General features: G+C 41.6%; 1 protein-coding gene across 3 annotated transcripts in view; it reads right to left on the reverse strand.

The window, feature by feature from the left end:
- Positions 1-25,997, reverse strand: part of VDAC3 (voltage dependent anion channel 3) — a 50,993-nt gene that overhangs the window by 16,526 nt on the left and 8,470 nt on the right. For 2 of the 3 annotated variants that reach the window (XM_050940252.1, XM_050940253.1), the window contains exons 2-5: positions 24,548-24,659; positions 20,106-20,177; positions 17,987-18,036; positions 3,886-4,038 (exon numbers count right to left, since the gene is read on the reverse strand). In XM_050940252.1, the coding sequence (XP_050796209.1) occupies positions 3,886-4,038; positions 17,987-18,036; positions 20,106-20,177; positions 24,548-24,581 (309 nt within the window). In that variant the 5' untranslated portion in view covers positions 24,582-24,659. The remainder of the gene's footprint in view (positions 1-3,885; positions 4,039-17,986; positions 18,037-20,105; positions 20,178-24,547; positions 24,660-25,997) is intronic. The other variant, XM_050940255.1, reaches the window with a different exon arrangement.

The following is a 25,997-nucleotide window of genomic DNA, read 5'->3' on the forward strand; positions in this document are numbered from 1 at the left end:
TTACTACGGATAATTCTTTCCTGGGTGTCTGGCTGGTGAGTCTTGCCCACATGCTCAGGGTTTATCTGATCGCCATATCTGGTATCAGGAAGGAATTTTCCTCCAGGGCAGATTGGCAGAGGCCTTGGGGGTTTTTTGCCTTCCTCTGCAGCGTGGGGCATGAGTCACTTGCTGGAGGATTCTCTGCACCTTGAAGTGTTGAAGCCACAATTTGAGGACTTCAATTGCTCAGGTATAGGTTAAGGGTTTATTACAGGAGTGGGTGGGTGAGATTCTGTAGCCTGCATTGTGCAGGAGCTCAGACTAGGTCATCATAATGGTCCCTTCTGACCTTAAAAATCTATGAATCTTTCTTTTTTAAAAACTTGTTATACACAACATCCTGTGGCAAACAGTTCTACAGGTTCACTGTGTGTTGTGCAAAGAAATACTTCCTTTTGTTTGTTTTAAGTCTGCTGTCTATTAATTTCATTTGGTGACCTCTAGTTCTTGTGTTATGAGAAGGAGTAAATAACACTTCCTTATTTACTTTCTCCACACCAATCATGATTTTATAGAGCTCTATAGTATTCCCCTGACTTTTGTCTCTTTTCCAAGCTGAAAAGTCCCAGCTTTATTAATCTCTCCCATGTGAGGCCTTACATTTAACTTGATGGCATTTCCTCTGTTTCCATGTATGTATACATGTAATGCAAGAACATTTGAATGCCCCATCCGATCAATTCCGAAATTTCAGAGAATGTTCAATGGTGAGAAACTTTTTATTTTGGGGGATAATTTGAGCACTGAATGGCAGGAAAATGGGAGACAAAGTTGCTGTCATCTGTTGATGGCATCCATTAACACAGGCGTCAGCAACCTTTCAGAAGTGGTGTGCCGAGTCTTCATGTATTCACTCTAATTTAAGGTTTTGCGTGCCAGTAATATATTTGAACGTTCTTAGAAGGTCTCTTTCTATAAATCTATAATATATAAGTAAACTATTGTTGTATGTAAAGTAAATAAGGTTTTTAAAATGAATAAGAAGCTTCATTTAAAATTAAACTAAAATGCAGAGCCTCTCGGACGGGTGGCCAGGACCTGGGCAGTGAGAGTGCCACTGAAAATCAGCTTGTGTGCCGCCTTCAACACACATGCCATAGGTTGCCTACCCCTGCATTAACAGTTTGCAGCACAACAATACTCCTGCTCAGGGACAGCAGGAGGGAAAGGAGAGAGAACGCTTCATTCCCTCTCCCTAATGTTCTGCCTCTTCAAAGACAGCACCAGATGTCCACTCCTTCCTTCTCAATCTTGTGGGAAGAAAGATATTTCAAAGGGCTTGGCAGAGAAAGACAGAGCCTCCATTTGCACTTAAAAATTAGACAAATCTACAGAGCCAGGCCTACATGAGCAATGAAGCATGCTATCCTCTAGTGTGTGTAGGCAGCATGAGAGGGTGCCAGAGTTTCTTCTGCTGCTGCACCAAATGGGCACTCTGTGGGCTTGATTTTAGCTGAAAACAGGTCTTGGTTTTTGATTTTCACCAAAAATAAATACAACATTCCATGAAATTTTTCAATTAATTGGATGCAGTTTTCAAAAGTTTTACACGGCACAGAGAAATAATATTGAGCTGAGTGTAGGACCTTGCTTTTCTGGCCAACTAATAAAATCTTTACTCTAATTCTAACTTTTATTTGCACTCACAGCCTTAACTATTTAAATATTTTACATAGCTGGTTGGACAACAACATCTAAATAGCCCCCTTGTATTGCTGCACATACATCTCTACCCCAATATTACTCTGTCCTCGGGAGCAAAAAAATCTTACTGTGTTATAGGTGAAACCACGTTATATCGAACTTGCTTTGATCTGCTGGAGCACGCAGCCCCGCCCCCCCCCCCGAAGCTCTGCTTTACCGCATGATATCCAAATTCGTGTTATATTGGGTCGCATTATATTGCGCTAGAGGTGTATTAGTTTTTAGGTCATTACTCTCTCTCAGTGTTATACAACCTTTGCAAGATGAAATACTTAAAAACTAGGCAATTCCAAAAGTAAGGTTGCTTAACTTCACCATACTGCACATCTGGCTGGGCCAACAATGGAGTAGCCAGACAGTGTTAATGGCTCATCAATACCCATTGAGAAAAGAATCCTCTATCCTAGAGATTTCACAGAGGAAGCATGTACACCATGGGAGTGGATTAATACACTTCAATGCAAAGATCTTTCGCAAGCTGAAAGAAAACATAAAAGAGGGGAAGTGACATCACTTGCCTCTCTTCCTCCCAACTCAACACCTGGAAGAAACGTCTGGAGGACAAAGACTTTGAATGGGGGAAGGGAGTCCCAGGATGGGAATGAGTTCCAGTCTGTGTATTGAGGAACTGAAACCTGTTTGTACCATCTACACTGCTTGATTCAAATCCTGTTTAGTTTGCAGAACTTAACTTGTTTTTATTTCTTAGATAACCAACTTTGGCCTTTACGCTTGCTACTTATAATCATTTAACATCTATGTTTCTGTAGCTAATAAATCTGTTTTCTATTCTACTTAAAAAAATGTGTTTTGGTTGAAGCGCTTGGGAAATCTCAGCTCAGTTTACAAAGACTAGTGTGTCTCCTCTCCACACTGAGTGAGGAGTGGACTGGGTAACGAACTTACACTGGCCAGGCTTCGGACCAGTACAAGATGGTATAGTTCTGTGGTGCAAGGCTGGGGAATTGGTGGAGCCTTACTATTGATGATTCATGATTGGCTGGGAAAGCATTCATGTAACTCAGCTGGGTGGATGCCTGTGTAAGTGCAGTACCTGCCAGAGGTTTGTGGCTTGACACAGCACCACAGCGTAAGAGGCAGCCCAGGTTGGTGGGACAGAGGGCTCAGCAGTCCCACAGTTCAGGTTGCATCCCGGGGACCCTGTCACAAACATCATATGTCCATGACACAGTAATCCTCTGTTTATTTTAACAAAGGAAAGGATAGAAAATAGTTCATAAATGCATCATGGCCAAGTTAACTTTCATTTTTCGCTCTTCCTAGTATTTGAATGGTTCTTCTTGTAACCTTAATATTGAATTACAGCTAGTTTACTGCATTTCATGTCACAGTAATTTAAGGAAAAAATTAAGATTTGGAGGTATTCAGTGTTTGCAATTTACAGGCTTTGGTGGGTTTTCCAGATCCACAGATTTGTCTAATCTGTGTGCACATTAAAGTTCACAACTACCTTTATCTTCAGCTATCCACCTCATCCTATTTACAAGAGCAGCTGGCTCCACTAGCAGAGATTGGAGGCAATTTTGAGGCAGAGAACAGGCTCAGTTCTGCATCTTTCCATGCCTTAGAATAAAAGTGCCTCCTCCAACCACTGCTATATTTGTTTTGTAATGTAAGTTAATAAGTATGTAGGGTAAAATTACAGTACAAACCAAATGGGACAACTGCTTCATTTTTGAAAGATAAGATTTAAAACCTGGCTTAGGTCATAAATGAAAATCAAGGACTCCTCTAGTCCTTAATGGATATATATACATATCAGAAAATAACCTCACAATTAATTAAAATACAATATGAATACTCAGAATGCCCATCTGCAATAGCAGTCATGCTGCAAGTCTGAATGATGATGCATAGTATTTTGTGAGGACATTTGCCTGCTCTCCCTGTCTGCACTACAACGCCACCTTTAAGAACATCAAATTCAGAAACAAAGATATATGAAAATTCCCACACTATACAAAAAGAATGAACTGAGGTATTCCTGTCTATTCTGTATTTTAACTAGTCGTAATTTACCACAGCTCTCCTATAATTAGCATTTCTATTGGTTTATTCTTAACACAGTATTTTTACCTGATTTGCTGAATCGTTTTCATAATTTCCACTTTCTCTTACCTTATCCTCCATGGACACCTCTGTCCCCAGGGTGTTGTCTGTGTTCCATTTCTGAGTGAATGTAAGTCCATAGTCCTTGATCTTGTATTTGGTCTCTAGACTGCCTGAGGCCTTGCCTGTGTCTGTATTGGAGGAACCAGTGGTGGTAAATTCCTGGCAAAAACATCAGACAAGAATTAACACACATTACTTAACTAAATTTAATTTCTATTTGATAAGTCTCATGTCTTTGAACCAGTGGTTATCAACTTTTTCTGAAGAATGCTCCCCACTCTTTTTTTCTTTTTTTTTAAAATTGGAGCACAGCACTTGCAAAATGTGACATTCTAATGATGGAACTGCGGACATTAATACATTAGTGGAATCAAAGAGGATTCTATTTTAACTAAAATCAGTCCATTGACCCTGCTGTCTAACTCCGCATAGACTAGGAAACCTTTTAAAAGCACATAGCTTAATAGACACAAAGTTTTCCAAGGCAGTATTTCTTAATTTCAGAAAAGAGTGCAACCCCCATGTGCCATGTCGCAATGCCACTCACTCAGATTTGCTCCAGTCACCCCTCTGTCATGACAGAGGGTGGCTGGGCCAAATTTAAGCAGATGGTATTGCAACCCCATGATTGAGTGGGAACGCTTGCTGAGTCCCCCTAGAAAGTTTGATAAGACCATAAGAATGGGCATACTATGTTCATCCAGCCCAGCATTTTGTTTTCCAAAAAAGACCACTGCTAGATGTTACAGAGGGAATGAACTGAACAGGGGAATTATCGAGTGATCCATCCCATTATTCAGTCCCAGCATCTCGCAGTTAGACATTTAGGAATACTCAGAACATGGGGTTGTGTCCCTGACCATCTTGTTTAATAGTCATCGATGGTCCCATTCTCCATGAACTAGTCTAATTTTTTATTGAACCCAGTTACACTTTTGACCTTTACAACATCCCCTGGCAACAAGTTTCACAGGTTGACTGTGCATTGTGTCAAGAAGTATTTCCTTTTGTTTTAAACCTGCTGCCTGTTAATTTCATAGGATGACCCCTGGTTCTCATCCTTATTCACTTTCTCCACCGTTAATGATTTTATAGACCTCTATGAACTCCCTCTTCCCCTTAGTTTCTTTTCTAACCGGAACAGTTCCAGGCTTTTTAATCTCTCCTATGGAAGCTGTTCCATACCACTAATCATTTTTGCTGTTCTCTAAACATGTTCCAATTCTAATATATCTTTTTTTGAGATTAGACAACAAGAACTGCATGCAGTAGTCAACGTGTGGTGTAACATAGATTTATAGTAGCACTAAGATGCTAGCTGAGAACTGCTGCTTTAAAATATATGTTTAATCATTTTACTCCCTCATGATTTTCATCATAATACCTGGACCCACATGACTGGATGATAGATAAAAAGGGCTCCACAGGTGATCCTGGCAATTACAGGCAGGTAAGCCTAACTTTAGTACCTGGCAAATTGGTTTACACTGTAGTAAAGAACAGAATAATCAAGCATATATATGAACACGATTTGTTGGGGAAGAGACAACATGGCTTTTGTAAAGGGAAATCAAGGTTTCACTAATTAGACTTTTGATATGGTCAACAAACATGTGAACAAGAATGATTTAGTAGATATAGTGTACTTGGACTTTCAAGAAGCCTTTGATAAGGCCTCTAACCAAAAGGCTCTTAAGCCAAGTAAGCAGTCATGGGGAAAGAGGGAAGGTACTCTCATGGATCAGTAACTGGTCAGAAGACAAGAAACTGGATAGAAATAAATGGTCAGTTTTTAAAAGGAGAGAGGTAAATAATGTGGTCCTCCAAAGATCTGTACTGGGACCAGTGTTGTTCAACACATACATAAATGATCTGGAAAAAGGGGTCAATAATTAGGCAGCAGACTTTGCAGACATTACAAAATTACTCAAGATAGTTAAGTCCAAAGCTGACTGCAAAGGGTTACAAAGGGAATCTCACAAAACTGAGTGACTGGGGAAACAAAATGCAGATGAAATTCAATGTTGGTAAGTGCAATGTAATGCACATTTGGAAAACATAATCCCAACTATCCATGAAAAAAGATGGGGTCTCAATTAGCTATTACCACTCAAAAAAAGAGATCTTAGGGTATGTCTACACTACGGGATTATTTCGATTTTGCATAAACCGATTTTGTAAAACAGATTGTATAAAGTCAAGTGCATGCGACCACACTAAGCACATTAATTAGGCGATGTGCGTCCATGTACCGAGGCTAGCGTCGATTTCTGGGGCGTTGCACTGTGGGTAGCTAACCTGTAGCTATTCCATAGTTCCCGCAGTCTCCCCCGCCCCTTGGAATTCTGGGTCGAGATCCCAGTGCCTGATGGGGCAAAAAACATTGTCACGGGTGGTTCGGGGTACAGCCTCACCCCTCTCTCTGTAAAAGCAGCAGACAACTGTTTCGCGCCTTTTTTCCTGGGTGAACTGTGCAAACGCCATAGCACAGCAAGCATGGACCCTGCTCAGATCAAGACCGCAATCGTGGACGTTGTAAACATCTCGCGCATTCTCGTGCAGTCTATGCTGAACCAGGACCTGCAAAGCCAGGCAAGGAGGCAGCGGCTACAGCAGAGCGGCAACAAAAGTGATGAGGACATGGACACAGAATTCTCTCAAACCAAGGGCCCCTGTGCTTTGGAGATTCTGCTGGTAATGGGTCAGGTTCCAGCCATTGAATGCCGATTTTGGGCCCAGGAAACAAGCACAGACTGGTGGGACCGCATAGTTTTGCATGTTTGGGATGATTCGCAGTGGCTGCGAAACTTTCACATGCGTAAGGGCACTTTCATGGAACTTTGTGACTTGCTTTCCCCTGCCCTGAAACATCATAATACCAAGATGAGAGCAGCCCTCACAGCTGAGAAGCGAGTGGCAACAGCCCTCTGGAAGCCTGCAACGTCAGACAGCTACCGGTCAGTCGGGAATCAATTTGGAGTGGAAAATCTACTGTGGGGGCTGCTCTGATGCAAGTAGCCAAAGCAATCATTAAGCTGCTGCTACGAAAGGTTGTGATTCTGGGAAACATGCAGGTCATAGTGGATGGCTTTGCTGCAATGGGATTCCCTAACTGTGGTGGAGGGGGGGGGGTGATAGATGGAACCCATATCCCTATCTTGGCACCGGAGCACCAGGGCACCCAGTACGTAAACCGCAAGGGGTACTTTACAATGGTGCTGCAAGCACTGGTGGATCACAAGGGACGTTTCACCAACATCCACGTGGGATGGCCAGGAAGGGTTCATGATGCTCGCGTCTTCAGGAACACTACTCTGTTTAAACGGCTGCAGCAAGGGAATTACTTCCCAGACCAGAAATTAACAGTTGGGGATGTTGAAATGCCTGTAGCTATCCTGGGTGACCCAGGCTACCCCTTGATGCCATGGCTCATGAAGCCATACACAGGCAGTCTGGACAGTAGTCAGGAGCTGTTCAACTACAGGCTGAGCAAGTGCAGAATGGTGGTAGAATGTGCATTTGTCCGTTTAAAGGCGCGCTGGCACACATTACTGACTTGATCAGACCTCAGCCAAACCAATGTCCCCATTATTATTGCTGCTTGCTCCACAATCTCTGTGAGAGTAAGGGGGAGACCTTTATGGCCGGGTGGGGGGCTGAGGCAAATCAGACACCAGGGCAATTAGAAGAGCACACCATGAAGTGGTGCGCATCAGAGAAGCTTTGAAAACGAGTTTCATCATGGGCCAGGATATGGTGTGACTGTTGTGTTTATTTCCCCTTGATGAACCCTCCCCTTGATTGACTCATTCCCTGTAAGCAACCCACCCTCCCCTTTCGATTACAGCTTGCTTAAGGAAATAAAGTCACTATCGTTTAAAAATCATGTATTCTTTATTAAAAAAAAAGTCATTATAAAAAGAGGGAGAGAACTGATAAGGTATCCCGGCTGTGGTTTGGAAGGAGGACAGGAGGGAAGGAAAAGGCCACTAAAAATATTTCAAAGTAATGACAGCCTTTTGGTTGGGCTGTCCACTGGGGTGGAGTGGGCAGGTGCACGAAGCCTTCCCCTATGCGTTCTTACACATCTGGGTGAGGAGGATATGGAACATGGTGAGGGTGGTTACATAGGGGCTGCAGCGGCACTCTGTGACCCTGCTGCTGTTCCTGAAGCTCCACCAGACGGAGGATGTCAGTTTGATCACGCAGCAGCCCCAGTGTTGCATCCCGCCACCGCATATCTTCCTGCCTACACCTCTGATCTTCCTGGCGCCACCTCTCATCTCAAGTGTCCCTCCTGTCCTCACGTTCACTGGCATCTTTCCTGTAATTTGATACCACGTCTTTCCACTCATTCAGATGAGCTCTTTCATTGCGGGTCACTTCCATGATTTCCGAGAACATTTCGTTCCGCGTCTTTTTTTTCTTCCGCCTTATCTGAGATAAGCCTTCGGGATGGAGTAGGGAGGCCTGAAAAATTTGCAGCTGCATGAGGGAGGTAAAAAAGGGAGAGAAAGCTGTAGGCAAGTCTACAGCTTGTGACATGAAGGGGTAAATTGTAACTTTGGCCTTTGGGTTGATGAATTTGGGGTCAACGAAGGATTGGTGGATAGCTGACACTTGTGCCCCCGTGTCTCTCCACGCAGTAACCTTCTTTCCGCCCACTCTCAAATTTTCCCTTCGCTCCAAGGGTATTTGAGAGGCATCCGGGCCTGGGGATCTTTGGTGTGATGGTGGTGTAATGAATTGCACTCGCATGGTGTTCTTGGGACACTTGGCCTTGATATGTCCCAGTTCATTACACTTAAAGCATCTTCCATCTGATGGGTCACTGGGCCGAGGTGAGTTACTGGAGACTGGTGAGGTTGAAGGGTAGGGTATCTGTGGCTTTACTTGGGTGGTACGTGGGGTCTTTGGCTGTCCTCGGTTGTAGGGTTTATGGTCTGTGTGCCCCCTGGGGTAATCGTTCCCCTTGACAGTAGCTTTCTTGCTTTCTGCCAGTTCCATCCATTTGGCTCCAATCTCCCCCGCCTCAGCGATATCTTTGGGATTTCCATCTTGTATGTACCGTGTGATGTCTTCAGGAACACCATCCAAGAACTGCTCCATTTGTATGAGGAGGTTCAGTTCTTCCAAGGTTTGAATGTTGTTTCCTGTTATCCAGGCCTCATAGTTTTTTGCAATGTAGTAGGCGTGTTTGGGAAATGACACCTCGGGTTTCCACTTTTGGGTTCTGAAGCGCCGACGGGCATGATCTGGAGTTATCCCCATTCGGTATCTGGCCTTGGTTTGAAAAAGTTTATAGTCATTCATTTGCAGCTTAGGCATTTCAGCTGCCACCTCTGCTAAAGGTCCACTGAGCTGTGACCTCAATTCTACCATGTACTGGTCTTCGGGGATGTTGTACCCAAGACAGGCTCTTTCAAAATTTTCCAAGAAGGCCTCGGTGTCATCACCTGCCTTGTAGGTGGGAAATTTCCTGTGCTGTGGAGCAATAATGGGCGCCGGGTTGTTAGGGTTGGCTGGCACATGCAGCCCAGCTTTTGCCAACTCCAGTTCATGTTTTCTCTGTTTTTCCTTCTCTTCATTCTCTTTTTGTTGTTTTTCCATTTCTTTTTGGTGTTTTTTCCATTTCTCGGTGGTGGGCCGCCTCCTCTTCTTCTTGCTTCCTTCTGTGGGCCAACTCTTCTTCTGCTTGTTTCCTTCGGTAGGCTACCTCTTCTTCTTCTAGTTTTCTTTTGTGTGCTGCCTCTTGGGCTGCCTGTTCTCTTTGGAAGGCTGCCAGTTTCATGCTTTCTTCCTTTTCTTTCATCTCCATCTCTTTTTGTTTTATTTCCAGTTCCTGTTTGTGTTTTTCCATCTCTCGCCTGTGTTCAGCTTCTTTGATTTGTCCTTCGGCCTCAATTTTTGCCTTAGAAGTCATGGTTCCTGTTTTCTTGTGTTGGGGTGCCCTCCGGTGTTTATTTTCTGAACTGCAGGTTCTCTGTTGCCTCCTGGAGTCTGCCTAGCAACAGTGCCTTTTTTTCCTTTCTCTCTCTAGCTAATGTTCAATGAAGGGAAACCAGAAAAACCACTTTATTTGCATGCATATAAGTGCTGGTACTTGCCTCCTAATGGGAGGGCTATTGCATGACAAAAGACCCTTAACAGTCTCTTAATGGCTTCTCGCTTAACATGCAAGCCACAAACTGCCAGAGAGAGCAGAAAAAAAAAAATTCTCTTTGGTTCCCTTTTAAACCCAAACTGTTTCTCTCTCTGCTAAAAAGCCCTTAGCAGAGAAAAGAAAAATAAAATATTTCCACTGGCTTCTGGATTCTGTCTATATCCTCCCACCACTGCCACTCATGACATAACCTTAGTCCCAGATTTGGACCTTAGCGTCCAAAATATGGGGGTTAGCATGAAAACCTCCAAGCTTAGTTACCAGCTTGGACCTGGTACCTGCTGCCACCACCCAAAAAATTAGAGTGTTTTGGGGCACTCTGGTCCCTCTGAAAAACCTTCCCTGGGGACCCCAAGACCCAAATCCCTTGAGTCTCACAACAAAGGGAAATAATCCTTTTTCCCTTCCCCCCTCCAGGTGCTGGAGAGATACACAGACACAAGCTCTGTGAAACTACACAGAGAGACTCCCCTTCTCTGTTCCCAATCCTGGAAACAAAAAAGTACTTTCCTATTCCCCCAGAGAGAATGCAAAATCAGGCTAGCAATCCAACACACAGATCTCCCCGATTTCTTCCTCCCACCAATTCCCTGGTGAGTACAGACTCAATTTCCCTGAAGTAAAGAAAAACTCCAACAGGTCTTAAAAGAAAGCTTTATATAAAAAGAAAGAAAAATACATACAAATGTTCTCTCTGTATTTAGATGATACAACACAGGGTCAATTGCTTAAAAGAATATTGAATAAACAGCCTTATTCAAAAAGAATACAAATCAAAGCACTCCAGCACTTATATTCATGCAAATACCAAAGAAAAGAAACCATAGAACTTACTATCTGATCTCTTTGTCCTTACACTTAGAAACAGAAAATTAGAAAGTAGAGCTACTTCTCCAAAGCTCAGAGAAAGCAGGCAAGCAGACAAAAGACTCAGACACAAACTTCCCTCCACCCAAAGTTGAAAAAATCCGGTTTCCTGATTGGTCCTCTGGTCAGGTGCTTCAGGTGAAAGAGACATTAACCCTTAGCTATCTGTTTATGACACGCCTTATCTGAGATAAGCCTTCGGGATGGAGTAGGGAGGCCTGAAAAATTTGCAGCTGCATGAGGGAGGTAAAAAAGGGAGAGAGTATTTAAAAAGATACATTTTACAGAACAATGGTTATGCTCTTTCACAGTGAACAACACTATTCACCTTACATAGCACACGTGATTTCACTACAAGGTCAGTAAAAGCAGCAAAGAATCCTGTGGCACCTTATAGACTAACAGAGGTTTTGGAGCATGAGCTTTCGTGGGTGAATACCCACTTCCTCAGATGACACTACAAGGTCGCATTTTGCATCTTAATAATGAGTGCCTGCGGCTCTGGTGTTACAGATCTCACAGACGCAGGTTCAGGCAGCAGAATTCAGCTTGCACGCGGCCATGGTAAGCCACTGTCTTTCGGCTTCTGCAGCCTTCATATACACAGGGCCCTCCTTTCCCAAATACCAAGCAAATCCTGTTCAGTGCTGCTTCTTTCCTGTTAACATGCAGCAGCAGAAACCACACCCCCATCCAATTCTCCGGGATGATCGCTTTACTCCTCCCCCCACCATGTGGCTGGTATCTGGAAGATCACTGCTAATCATCCCCCTTCCCACCCCACCGTGTGGCTGGTAGCAGGGAAGATTCCTGATAGCCAAACGCGAAAAAGCTCAGCATCATTGCCCCCCCCATCCCTCCTCCCACTTGGCTACCTGCAAGGAAGGATTTCTTTTAAGCAACAGGCAAACAGCCCAGTAGGAATGGTCATCTCTATCCCCTTAATTAAATTCTTGAATTTCAACCAGGTTACCATCAATGATATCACTCTCCTGAGGATAACACAGTGAGATAAAGAACGGATGTTGCTTGAATGCCAGCAATCACCGAGACCATACGCAGCTAGGCTTTGTCATGCAATGATACCAGATTACTTGCTACATGCATGGCGTGGTCAAGTGTCCTACCATGGTGGACGGAATAAGGCTGCCTTGCCCAGAAACCTTCTGCAAAGGCTTTTGGAGTACCTCCAGGAGAGCTTCATGGAGATGTCCCTGGAGGATTTCCGCTCCATCCCCAGACATGTTAACAAACTTTGCCAATAACTGTACTGGCTGCAAATGCATCCCAAGTCCTCAGGGCAAATCAATCACTAAAAAATGCTTGCTTTTAAACCATGTTTTATATTTACAAAAGGTACACTCACCAGAGGTCGCTTCCATGGCTTCATTGTCTGGGCTACTGACTTGGGAGGGCTGGGAGGGTAATTCTGTCTGGGTGAGAAAAAGCTCCTGGCTGTTGGGGAGAACAGAGTACTGTGTGCTCTCTGCAAGCTCGTCGTCCTCTTCCTCCTCATCTTCCCCGTCCACAGAATCCTCAGCCATGGCTGAGATTACCACCCCCACCTCGGAATCCATGGACAGGGGTGGGGTAGTGGTGGCAGACCCACCTAGAATTGCATGCAGCTCAGCGTAGAAGCACCATGTTTTGGCCCTGCCTCAGATCATCCGTTTGCTTCTTTGCTTTTCTGGTAGGCTTGTCTGAGCTCCTTAACTTTCACTCTGCACTGCACTGAGTCCCTGGTGTGGCCTTTCTCCATCATAGTCTTGGAAATTTTTTCAAATGTTTTTTCATTTCATCTTTTGGAACGGAGTTCTGTTAGCACAGAATCCTCTCCTCATATAGCGATCAGATCCAATACCTCCTGTGCGGTCCATGCTGGAGCTCTTTTTCGATTCTTAGGAGACTGCATTGTTACCTGTGCTGGTGAGCTCTCCACGCTGGCCAAACAGGAAATGAAATTCAAAAGTTCGTGGGGCTTTTCCTGTCTACCTGGCCTGTGCATCTGAGTTCAGATTGCAGTCCAGAGCGGTCACAGTGGTACACTGTAGGATACCACCCGGAGGCCTATACCGTCGATTTGCAGCCACACTAACCCTAATCCGATATTGTAGTACTGATTTCAGTGCTACTCCTCTCGTCGGGGAGGAGTACAGAAACAGGTTTAAAGAGCCCTTCATATCAATATAAAGGGCCTCGTTGTGTGGACGGGTGCAGCATTAAATCGGTTTAACTCTGCTAAAATCGGTATAAATGCGTAATGTAGACCAGGCCTTAGAGTCAATGTGGATAGTCCTCTGAAAACATCTGCTCAATGTGCAGAGGCAGTCAAAAAAAAAAGCTAACAATGTTAGGAACCACAGGGAAAGGGACAGATAATGAGGTAGTAAATATTATAATGCCACTATATAAAGCCATGGTATGCCAACACCTTGAATACGGCATGCAGTGCTGGTCACTCCATCTCAAAAAGGATACATTAGAATTGGAAAAAGTACAGAGGAAGGCAACAAAAGTGATTACTAGTATGGAACAGCTTCCATATGAGGAGAGATTAAGACAACCAGGACTATTCAGCTTGGGAAAAAGACAATTAACAAGGGATATGATAGAGATTTAACAAATCATGAATGGTGTGGAGGAAGTGAATAAGGAAGTGTTATTTACCCCTTCACATGACAAGTGCCAGGCGTCATGAAACAACAAAAGGAAATACTTCTTCACACAATGCACAGTCAACCTTTAAAACTCATTGCCAGGGTCATGCTGTGAAAGCCAAAAGTATAACTGGGTTCAAAAATGAATTAGAGAAGTTCCTGGAGGACAGGTCCATCAATGGCTACTAGCCAAGATGGCCTGCAATGCAACCACATGCTCTGGGTGTCCTTTAGCCTCCGACTGCCTGATGCTGGCACTGGACAACAGAGGTGGACCACTTGATAATCATCCTGTTCTGTTCCTTTCCTCTGCAATAGCTGGCATTGGCCGCTGTCGGAAAACAGAATATTGGGCTAGATAGATCATTGGTCTGATTCATTATGGCTGTTCTTATGACCCCTTTCCCCAAACCTTTTTATTCTACTTCTTACCATTGAACATAATTCTTTCTGTAACTCAGTTGCCTACTTCCTGACCCTGCCCCCTAGTGCATTACTGAACTCCAAATCCTTAAGACAAAAGGTCATCAACTGGAGAAATTCTAGTGCAAAGGACACTTCCTCCATTGTAATGTCTGGATAAATCCCAAAGACTTCCCTCAAGCCACCTTCTGGTCTGGAAAAAAATAATTATTTTATTATTCTGTATTCTTTAAAGACATCAAAAATCCTTGGTCGCTATTCAGTTACATTAGCTTACTTCTTCACTACGCTGCATCCCTCTTCTTTTTCACCTACAAAGTCTGCCATATTCTTCCATTCTAAAACTGCAGTAGTATATGATACTCACCAGCTCCACCCTCTCTTTTTCCCCTTACACAGATTCAGTCCTCACAATTCCTGCACCCACACTCCCATCTATTCAGAACACTGCATCCACCTTCTAACCTTTACACATGAACATAATCACATCACCACAACTCTGAAATGGCTCCAAAGGCCGTCTATCTACTAGCAAAATTGCACTCCTCACCTTCAAGGCACTGCCCTGCCAAGACTCTTCCTTCTATTTCTCCAATCTCTTTTCTCCTTATACTCTACTGGCTTCATTTGCTCTTCCAATTCTGACCACCTCTTTACCCTCCTTTATGAGGTCCATTCTTTGATGCTGCCACACCAGCTGTTGAACTGTCCCTTTTCTCTACCTCGCAGATACTTTTGTAAAACATAGCTCAAAATCCACATCTTCCTACAGCCAGCCAGATGTTGGCTAGTTCCCCATACAGTAGGGTTTCTTATTATCAAGACTTTATGCCTCTCCTTGTCAACTGTCCGCATCTACTGTTTAATTCAGTAAATGCTGTGTGAACACATGAACAACACATTAAAAATGTTAACTGTATGGTACATTCTGATTATAGTGATAATGCACATCAGGCAAGTTATGAGAAGTGTCTGACAAAAGACAATTTCAGTTCCCATCTTTGGAACCCTAATTGTAAAGATTAGGCTTGTTCCAAGCCTTTGAGAACTTGTATTCTTAGATGGCACATACTCTATTTCCACACTTCCAGGCAAATACAATGTGCCATAAGTTTCAGGAAACTCAGACTTGGAACAGTTTTAAGTATCAGAGGGGTACTAACAAAAACACATTTCTGTCACAATATGCAAGATGGCACTTACTTTATGATTATGCCATGCTGCAACAGCACACAACTGTCTTAAAATAAATCCATCCAGACATCAAAGGAAAATATAGGATCGAGATCAAGAAACTGACTTCTGTGGTTGATTAGCCTTTAAACAGAGAGTTTTCAGGCTCCAAATGTAAGTGCACAAATCTCTGATTTGTTACTTCTGTGAGATTGTTTAAAGAGACCAATCTATAACTGACTTTAAAAATCTCTCATTTGATCTTAATGCAGATCATCAATCTAAATGACTGAACAGATTTCTCAAAGGACAAGAAAAAGATCTTGTCACCCTTCCCACTAAACACAGTGAAGAGAAAGAATCCTGCTGTCACATGATCAAAAGCAGCAGGATTTTCCTAGCAGTTAGAACTGGAACTCCTTCTGAGAGAGGACAGTGTAGAGTCAACACTTGTTACTATTCATCTCTAGACTGTCAAAAGCAGAGTTGTGATTGGATCATGTCCCGTGAGAGCATTTCTGAAATCCTCTGCCTCAGAATGCCAGACTGGCTTAATTTCATATACCAGTCTGAACCAGTCCTCAGGCTCAACTTCATAACTGACCTTTCAGCTCACTGTGGCAGACATCTCAGAAAAACATGAGACACTTAGTAGGACACTGAAACAGTTGTGCTGCATGAAGCAACAACATCTGAAAGAAAAGTCTGCGAGGGAATGACAACTGTATATGAAGGTTCTACCTCTCAAACTTAGAGAGCTCAACACACAGTAAAACCACTTGCCGTTATATCAAGACAGAGGGTGGCTTCCATTTGTACCCAGTTATGTGGCATATCCCTCATTTCGATTCCCACCTCACTTCCATTTCACACAAGCTTGCTGCTCTTTCATTGTTAATGCAAAATACTGATATTAGAAATGTTAAATCATGATTCTGAAATAACAGAAAATTGTATCCCTACCACATCATTTCTAGATTCCTTTCCTCTTATTTTTGTTGTGTTTCTATGGTTCTTTGACACAGACTTTAAATACCTGTGTTATACAATTGGGTTATAGTGGACTGTAAGCTATGCACACAGGAACGCTTCATGTCAGTTACCATTTTTCCTTCACCTCCTAAATAGATTAGGAATGTCAATGTGTGTCACAGTCCAGAGCAAAGTATGTAAAAGTAGGAAACCTTATTAGAAAGTGACAAGAGGAAGAAATACACAAGAACAACCACTACTCTTACCAGCTGAATAAGCAGCCAAAACCAAAGTTGCATGGAAAGGGGAGAAAACATTTGAGAAATTAAGCATTTTCATCAATCAGCAAACTTAGTCAAATTTGGATGTTCTCTGTATACATTCTGGCCATTATTTAACACAACAGCCTCAGTATAATATTCTTAGCATTTGAAAATTATAATGCATTGCTAAACAAATTGCCTAAACAAACCTGATATTTCATACTTCAGAGCTATTTCATTTCAGTCACAATAAAAAACTTGTATTCCCCATATCTTTGCTATCTCACTGTGGTAATCCACTTAACTGTGACAAACTACAAAACAACAAGCTACCTGCTGCTATAAGAATGAATTAAGATGTTTGTGCATTTGTGAGGTGTGAATGTACAACCAGAAGGGAGAGCTGAAGCAAATATGGGCATGGTAGAGGTTGAAAAGTAATGTGAGTGAAGCAAGCATAAATGGCACTGTAGACATGCATGCACAGGAGTGCAAAGAGACCATGCAAGAATAAGCATGCCTAATGGGGAGATATTCTTGAGGGTAACGGTAAAAAATATGGATTCTATTCCTCGCTCTGTCAGGCTTCCTGTGAGATCATGGGGAACTAATAATTTTCCCCTTTTGTAAAATGGTGATTATGATATTTTGTACTTTTCAGAGATCCTGTGAGATTTAATTCAGCAATGCATGTAAAATGCTGTCAAAGCCACATGTAATAGATAGTTGTTATAGAAATGCTATGATTTATTATTAAGCTTAGCAGCATAAGCATAAAGGAGCAGCATTCAACCCATTTTGAACAGAACTGGAAATGCAAGCCCAAGCACAATAAAACTCCAGCTAAATTATGTCCCCCCAGGTCACCAATGGTGTCAAAGATTCAAACACTCCCTTTAAATCCAGCGAAGATATGAGGCGGCAATATTTTGATGGTGGGAACTTGGGAGTATAGCTTTTGCAAAGCCAGCCAGCCAGCTCTCAACTTTATTAAAAACTTCATTTAGCTAAAAGTTTTTGATGTCCCGAGTCCTTTGCATAAATAGTTAATTCAGGATTGTGAATCCAGACTAATAGTAGTGGATGATCTGGCTTGCATCCATAAGCAGAGATGTGAGTCAAAATTTAGCTATAAAAAGGTAGTGAGACAGAACACACATGACCGGAAGCATAACAATGGAAACCCATTCTGAAGACACCACGAAGAAGAATGAACAAATGTACCTATACAAATCCTAACATAATGACAGCATGCTATGTGAAGGTTTGTGTAGACCACAGAGAAAATACTGAGACACCAATTCTTTACATCATTCTCGTAGCACACCACTCACCTCCAGGCATTAAAATGAGATGAAACAGAAAAGTAATAAATACCAGTGAATTACTTTTGTTACTAAAGAGGTTTACTCTCATCTTTGCTACACTGACGTCATTTATCGTAGGGGTAGCTGTGTTAATTTGGATCTGTAAAAGCAGCAGAGTGTCCTGTGGCACTTTATAGACTAACAGACGTATTGGAGCATGAGCTTTCGTGGCTGAATACCCACTTCGTCGGATGCATGTCACTGAAAGTCTTCAGTACTCACCACTCCACTGGAAGACTTGGTCTTCAGCTCTAACTTGACCATTCCAAATCCTGAAATAGAAAAGTTCACAATTTTCTATAACAAGAATATAATAGACACTTACTCCACAATGAAACAGGCTGGGAGTGTTTGCGTGAAACAGCCCACCCTGTTACTAGGTGCTGATCTTCCTGTGAAAGTATTAAGTGGTTTCTGATGACTCACCAAGGTAGGTGGCTCATTATCCATTGGGATGTAAGGGAGGCAGAAGTGTCTATTTTTGAGTACAACTAGGGTGTGGGCTGAGCGTCCTGAATGGATTAATACATTTTAAGACCAGAAGGGAACATTATGATCATCTGTCTGAACTGCTCCATAACACAGGCCAGAGAATTTCATCTAGTTACATACTTGAGGCAAGAATTACATCTACTTGAGCTAGGGCATATTTTAAGTAAAACATCCAATCTTTACTTAAGAGACAAAGTGATTACCCCTTGATAAATTGTTCCAATGGTTAATCATATTTACTGTTAGATATTTGTGCCTTATTTTTCATATGAATTTGTCTAGCTTCAACGGATCTCATTAGAGATTTGTCTTCCAGACTGAAGATATCACCAGATATCTTTTCTCCCACTTGTAGACTGGGATCAAACCACCTTTTAACCTTCTCTTTTAGAAGCTAAATAAACGGACTTGTTTAAGTCTCTCATTGCAAGACAGGTCTTCCAGTCCTCAAATAATTTGTGTAGCTCTTTTCTGAAAGCTGTCCAATTTGTCAACATCTTTTTTGTCATAGTCTCACCAATACTACATACATAAATAATATCATTTCCTTATTCCTGCTTGATATTCCTTTGTTTGCACATCCCAGAACAACAACATTTGCTCTCTCTTTAGGCTGAAAATCTAGAACCAGCTAAGACTAGAAAGAAAGCTTGAGCTGAAATTGTTCAAAATACAGTTTGCTCTTTGTTAACAAAGACCAGTCTGAGAAATGGTGAGTTTTTGACTTTACAGTGTGTGAACTTTGTTTAGGGCAGTTTGGGAAACGCACCCACTCACATACTGTTTAATAACAAAATTTCACAAAATAGATGATTTCAGAATTCATGACATGTCACTGTACTGAAAGTCTCAGGATTCCCATAACTGACCATAATTTAAATCAGTCATAGGCAATGAAAATACAGAGAGCTATCCCCACAAGATGGACTGTATCTTTGTATCTCTCAAAGCAGCATGACATATATAAATCTAAAATTCCCAGATGCAAAAGAAGAAAAAAAACCAAACCAAAGGTCAACTATTAATTTTACCACTTCCTCCAATACAGAGACAGATATTAGCAATTTTCCTTTAAAAACAGATGAAGAAATGATCATCAGAAATGATCTTACAGCAGATGAAGAAATGATCATCAATTAGGAATAAATTCAGTATGAAGATCCAGGAAAATACATAAATACACATATATAGAAAAAAGCCACTTCTTTATCAGCTATCTAGTGCTAGTTTTATGCCACAAACAATGTAAATACTGCATTAAGCCATTGTTCACGTAAATTATCAAGAACTGCAAACAAGAGAACAGTTCAAGCAAAGAGTTCCTCCCCTATAGAGACTTTCTGGTTTTCTTTTAAAATAACATTTTCCAGTTTAAAGTGCTCTAAAATATTTGTACTGTGTCCAACATTACACATAATTTTGTCTCAAACAACATAGGAGCACTCTACCTGAGGATCGTCTGTTGCCAATGGTCTGCTATGGCAACTTACATCGAGGGGTTGGACCTAATTATACATATTCCTGTATATAATAAAGAAGGTGAGAAGCACTGCATCCTCTAACAGGCTGAGAACACTGGAACACCTCTCACTATTCAAATTACATTTTGTGGCATCTCTCTGACCAAGACTCAAAACAGTTTCCTTTCTAATTTGTTTGATACACATTTAAGGTGTGTTAATATATTGAGTAAATAGCACTAAATATTTTCTCTCTCTCATACACCTGGTCACATTATTACTACAGAATATTATTTCTGTGACAATATATGTAAATAGTGTTATTACTTTTGTTAAGGCACCTAAGAAATGTAAGTTTATTAGCATCAATATATGATCACGCTGCTTACCATATCCTTTGTTGAATACATCCCTGGCGGATTTCCCCAGGTCACAGTAGGACGGTGGGACAGCCATTGGGTCTGAAAAGATTAGAAGTGGAGAGAACCCATAGTTTACCATACAGAGCCAAAAATCTTACTAAGCAGAGAGACATTCCTTACTTCCATGTTGTTTTGTCAGAAAGAACAAAAAGTATTTTATCATATCAGAAATTTAACGTAACCCAACCTATAATTCAGAATCACTGTACCGCAGAAGAGGAATTAAATTCTAGCAATGTACTTGTCCCAGAATCTGCTAATATTGTATCAGAGAAAAAACCCAACAATTTGACTCCATTTCTGTTCCAACAATTGAATGCTCCTTTCATGATAGGAACTGTTCTGACAAGAGCCCTAGGTGACATACCCCAGGGTGGTGAATACTCATAGAATTTCAGGACTGGAAGGGATCTCGAGAGATCTTCTAGTCCAGTCCTCTGCACTGAAGGAAGTATTATCTAGACCATCTGTCATAAACAGATAGTAGGAGTCATAGAACAGAAGTACTTTATATCTCTTTTGCCTATAAAGGCGTAACAAAATCAGTGAGCCTGGCTGTCACCTGACCAGAGGACCAATCAGGGGACAGGATACTTTCAAATCTTGAGGGAGAGAAGTTTTTGTGTGTGCTGTTAGTTCTTGGTGGTGGTTGTTCTCTCTGGGTTCTGAGAGTGACCAGACGTGCAACCAGGTTTCTCTCCAATCTCTGATACAGTCTCTTATATGTCCCGAATAGTAAGTACTAGGTAGATAAAGCGAGTTAGGCTTATGTTTGTTTTCTTTATCTGCAAATGTGTATTTGGCTGGAAGGAGTTCAAATTTGTATTTTGTTGAAAGGATTTTAATTTGTACTTGTATACTTAGGCTGGGAGGGTATTCCCAGTGTCTATAGCTGAAAGACCCTGTAACATATTCCATCTTAAATTTACAAAGATAATTTTTACTGTTTTTTCTTTTTTTAATTAAAAGCTTTTCTTGTTTAAGAACCTGATTGTTTTTTTATTCTGGTGAGACCCCAGGGGACTGGGTCTGGATTCACCAGGGAATAGGTGGGGAGAAAGGAGGGAAGTGGGAGAGAAAAGTTAATTTTCTCTCTGTGTTAGGATTACTTTCTCTCTCAGGGAGAGTCTGGGAGGGGGAGAGAGAAGGAGGGAGGAAAGTGCATTTTCCTCTCTGTTTAAGATTCAAGGAGTTTGAATCACAGTGATCTTCCAGGGTAACCCAGGGAGGGGAAGCATGGAAGAGGCAATGGTGGGGGAAAGGGTTTACTTTTCTTGTGGTAAGATCCAGAGGGTCTGGGTCTTGGGGGACCAGAGGGTACCAGGCACTGGAATTCCTGGTTGGTGGCAGCGCTACAGGTTCTAAGCTGGTAATTAAGCTTAGAGGAATTCATGCTGGTACCCCACCTTTTGGACGCTAAGGTTCAGAGTGGGGGTTTATACCATGACACCATCCCTGACAGGCGTTTGTCTAACTTGCTTTAAAAATCTCCAATAATAGAGATTCTACAACCTTCCTAGGCAATTTATTCCAGTGCTTATCTATCCTGACAGCTAAGAAGTTTTTCCTAATGTCCAATCTAACCTCCAGCTCATTGATTCCCCAAGGTTAAAGAGATTTTTTTTTCCTCCTACCTCCTTGTAACAACCTTTTGTGTACTTAAAAACTGTTATGTCCTCCTTCTGTCTTCTCTTCTCCAGACTAAACAAACCCAATTTTTAAAATGTTCCCTCCTAGGTCATGTTTTCTAAACCTTTAATCATTTTTGTTGCTCTTTTCTGGACTTTCTCCAATTTGTTCACATCTTTCCTAAAATGTGGCGTCCAGAACTTCACACAATACTCCAGCTGAGACCTAATCAGCACAGAGTAGAGTGGAAGAATTACGTCTTGTGTCTTGCTTACAACACTCCTGCTAATATATCCCAGAATGATGTTTGCTTTTTTGAAACAGTGTTACATGTTGACTCATATTTAGCTAGTGATCCACTATGACCCCAAATCCGTTTCTGCAGTACTCCCTCCTAGGCAGTCATTTCCCATTTTGTATGTGTGTAACTGATTGTTCCTTCTTACGTAGAGTACTTCACATTTGTCCTTATTGAATTTCATCCTGTTTATTTCAGACCATTTCTCCAGTTAGTTCAGATCATTTTGAGTTTAAATTCTATCCTCCAGAGAACCTGCAACCCCCCTGTCCCCAGCTTGGTATTGTGCGCAAACTTTATAAGTGTACTCTCTACGCCATTAGCTAAATCATTGATGAATCAGCAAATGAAAGTCCATGGAGTCCAATATTAACTCAAAGCCAATTCAGAACTATGTAAGATTTTTTTCCCCTTGTTTTCCTGATTCTTCCCCTCAGGTAGTCTCTCAGAGCTTCGGAAAATACAAAAAGGACATCTGTCTACAGTATGTGGATGTGACCGACACCTTGGCACCCCAATATTCACTACTGCCATGTAATTAGGATATGTTTTGTACAAAGTATGCTTTGTGCAGGTATCATTCTAAAAGTCTTGATCTGCTAGACATTAATATGTTGTTGGATTGTACGTGCTATCATCGTATGTGAAGTTATTAAGTTTGGCTATGTATGTGTTACTGAAACATGTGAGGTTGAAAACACCCACAAGCAGCCTTTCAGGTACAACAGTAAAAGGGAAAACAGTTATGAGTAAATGCGCAAAAGGACTATCGAGGAACTATGTACAACAGAAACCTCTCAGAGACAGCACTACACAATGGGAACTGTTTGACCCACGTCACAGCAAAAGAGCTTTCCAACAAGTGGGGAGAAGATATAAAAGGGGGGAAACGACATCATGAGGAGACCTCATTCTCCCAACAACAACAAACTTGGAAACACCTGAGGAATAAAGACTGAACAAGACGGAACAGGGGGAAGTGATGGTCATAGGCTAAAAGGAATTTCTAGCCTGTGAATGAAAACCTGGGAAACCCAAGCTGTGAAGCCAAGGCAGTTTGTGCCTTAAGAATCTGCCAGCCTGTTTATCACTCAGGATGAGAATTTGCTAATTCATATCCTATCTATCTGGTATGTTAAACTCAGTTTGCAGTTTTGTTTAATTACTAGGTAATCATTTATAATCACTTAACATCTATCAGTCTGTAGTTAATAAACTTATTTTATATTTTAATCCAAACCAGTGTGTGTTGGACTAAGGTGTCTGGGGAAAATCTCAGCTTGGTTACCACAAGTGTGCACGGTCTTCTTTACATTGAGGGAGAGGCAGACTGAGTGTTAAACTCATATACTGGTCAGATTTAACCAGGGCAGTACAGTAGTGCTCTGGGGTCCTAGGCTGGTGGTTAGAGAGCCTGCATGTGACCGCAGCTGGGTGTGTTCCTACCTGTGTGAATGCTGGTGACACTGCAAGCCTGGAGGGCTTTGCAGCTTGTCACAAGAGCACAGTGTGAGAGGGAGCCCAGGCTGCTGGGTCAGCGGTATCCCAGTTCCTGGTGGCACGCCAGGACCTTGCCGAGTCTCTCTCTGGTAATGCACTTAACGGAAAAACGAGATTATGGTCTAACATAAATAACTGTTTGTCTCAACTTTAATTTTGTTTAAACAGAAAAAAGCCAGAAACTGAAAATTATGAGTGGAGAGTTAGTTTTGTTTGGTGTCACTACCTAAATATTATTAAATACCATTTTAAAATAATAATGTATTCTGCTAGTGGCTTCATATTAAAGAAGCATAGGTAGCTTCTATTCTAGAGTTTGTGCCTGAGAAATACGGATTTATAATGGCAAATCTTAAACATCCATCAAGTTACCGTGGGTAGCTTCTGTTCCAGAAAGGACCAACTAACCAACAGCTGAATGGCTCATTTGCTGCAAATCTTCTCTTGAACAGCTGCCACTAGAAATATCTCCAATTGTCCACTTGATAAAGTACATTACATTGAAAGCACCGCTGATCCAAGATAATAATAATGCAAACTAAGAGGTAAAAATCCTTAAAATCATCAATTCCCTTCAAATATTCACACCACTTACCTTTCCTTTGAACTACACAGCAGTGCTAACTGTTTAGCCTCTTTCTTATTACTGTTGGGTTTCTCTTCCCCTACGTTCTTGCTGAAGAGCAAACTTGAGTTCTTCTGACCTTTGTGTGACAAGAAATCTATTCTTGCAGCAAGCAGTTTCCGACTTCACTCACAAAAAGACAAAACTAATCAAGCGCAGTATTGCTTCACAAAGCTCACTTTCTGTCATTATCTTGGCTATTATGCAAGGATACCAACAAAGCATCTGAATTAATTCACAACTCAACCTTGTGGATGGATTACACAGAGCTGAGACAATTTACACTCTTTAATGAACCTCTATATTTAATAGCTGGCCTTCTGCTCTCTCTCTATATATACACACACACATATATACCTGTGGGTCTAGAAGGTACTGAACAGCTGGACATGACTGCAGATTCCTTATATGAAGATTAGGTCATAAATTATGTACGTCTCAAATGTGAACTTATAAAAGGCCTTTATACCTGTCAAATATGGAAAAAAATTGACGCATCATTAAAGATGAAAGACAAGTTTTACTTATACTATTACAGCAGCATCTTCAACCTAATCGTGGAGCAGGCTGCATTTCTGATATAAAATCTGATTTTCACCGAAGAGCAACTGCAGAGGTGAGCCAGGAGCAAATTATTCCACAATTTTTAAAAAAGTTGCTGTTATCTTTTAAAGTTTGTCAGAATTTTTCATTCCGTTGTTTTCAAAACAGCTCAATGACTTACAATCATTACTAGGAATTAAAGCAAACAAAATAAAGAGAACACAGCCAACACCAGGAAAGTGTAAAAGTCGATATCGTGGTTATGGATATGTGGTTAACTGTTTTTGAGGCTTAAAAAAATTTATTAGGCACATATACGAGCAAAAGCCAATACCAAAGATGATGCTCTGCACAAGCCCCCATCAGATGCACAAGCGGCATCCTGGTGAGAAACCTAGTAAACTAAATAGCTACCTCTTGCACTATCCACACTAGGTAATTCACCACCCCACTCCACCCTGAGTTTTTGCAGAATATCAAGCATCTCCCTCCCTCATTCATCAATTGCTGAAAAGGGGGCGGAATCACTACTCCCCTATTCCTTTAATAGGGTTTGCCTAGACTTTAACTTTCAGTCATGTTTTAACACATGGTAACTGACGATTAATGTGTTAGAACAAGATTGAAACTGGACTGCACCATCATTCTTTCCTCCCACTAGTTTTCCCAATACCTCTATCATCAAACAGAAGAGTGAATGCAAATGGGAGAACAGAAGAGGGTGTCCAGCATGTAGTCAGTGAGAGCTCCCAGTGTACCTAAAGCATATTCAAAGAAAATCAAAAGGAGAGATCTTCTACTCTGACAAATACCCATTCTGTCATTAAGTGTATCACCTTCCTGCTTGGCATTTCACTCCATTTGAGCCCTGTTTTCATAAGGATCTCTAGTACACCTTTCATATTAGATTCATTACCTGTAAATGTGACCCACAATACACCTCATATGCTTTTATAAAGGAGTTAGTATATTCTCAGTGTTAAATAATGAATAGTCAAGTATTTACAGTATTTTAAAAGAGAAACATTTCCAAGCACGGGACTCATAAATGTGTGTGCTTAAGGGAGAATTGTACCGTGTCATCCCTGAAGGAGGTGCTGACTATCACCACCAGTTATGGACCCAACACCTCAGCAGCAAAGGCAGACTGGTGAAAGTAAAGGATGATTTCAGCATCCCAACTACTCTACTGGGTAAATGGCCTCAGTTTTTGCCTGGTCTGAGATACAATGACCATTTCAGGGCAAGATACTTCATAAATCAT

Source organism: Gopherus flavomarginatus, chromosome 2 (assembly GCF_025201925.1).
Source record: "Gopherus flavomarginatus isolate rGopFla2 chromosome 2, rGopFla2.mat.asm, whole genome shotgun sequence".
NCBI classification, from domain to species: Eukaryota; Metazoa; Chordata; order Testudines; family Testudinidae; genus Gopherus; species Gopherus flavomarginatus.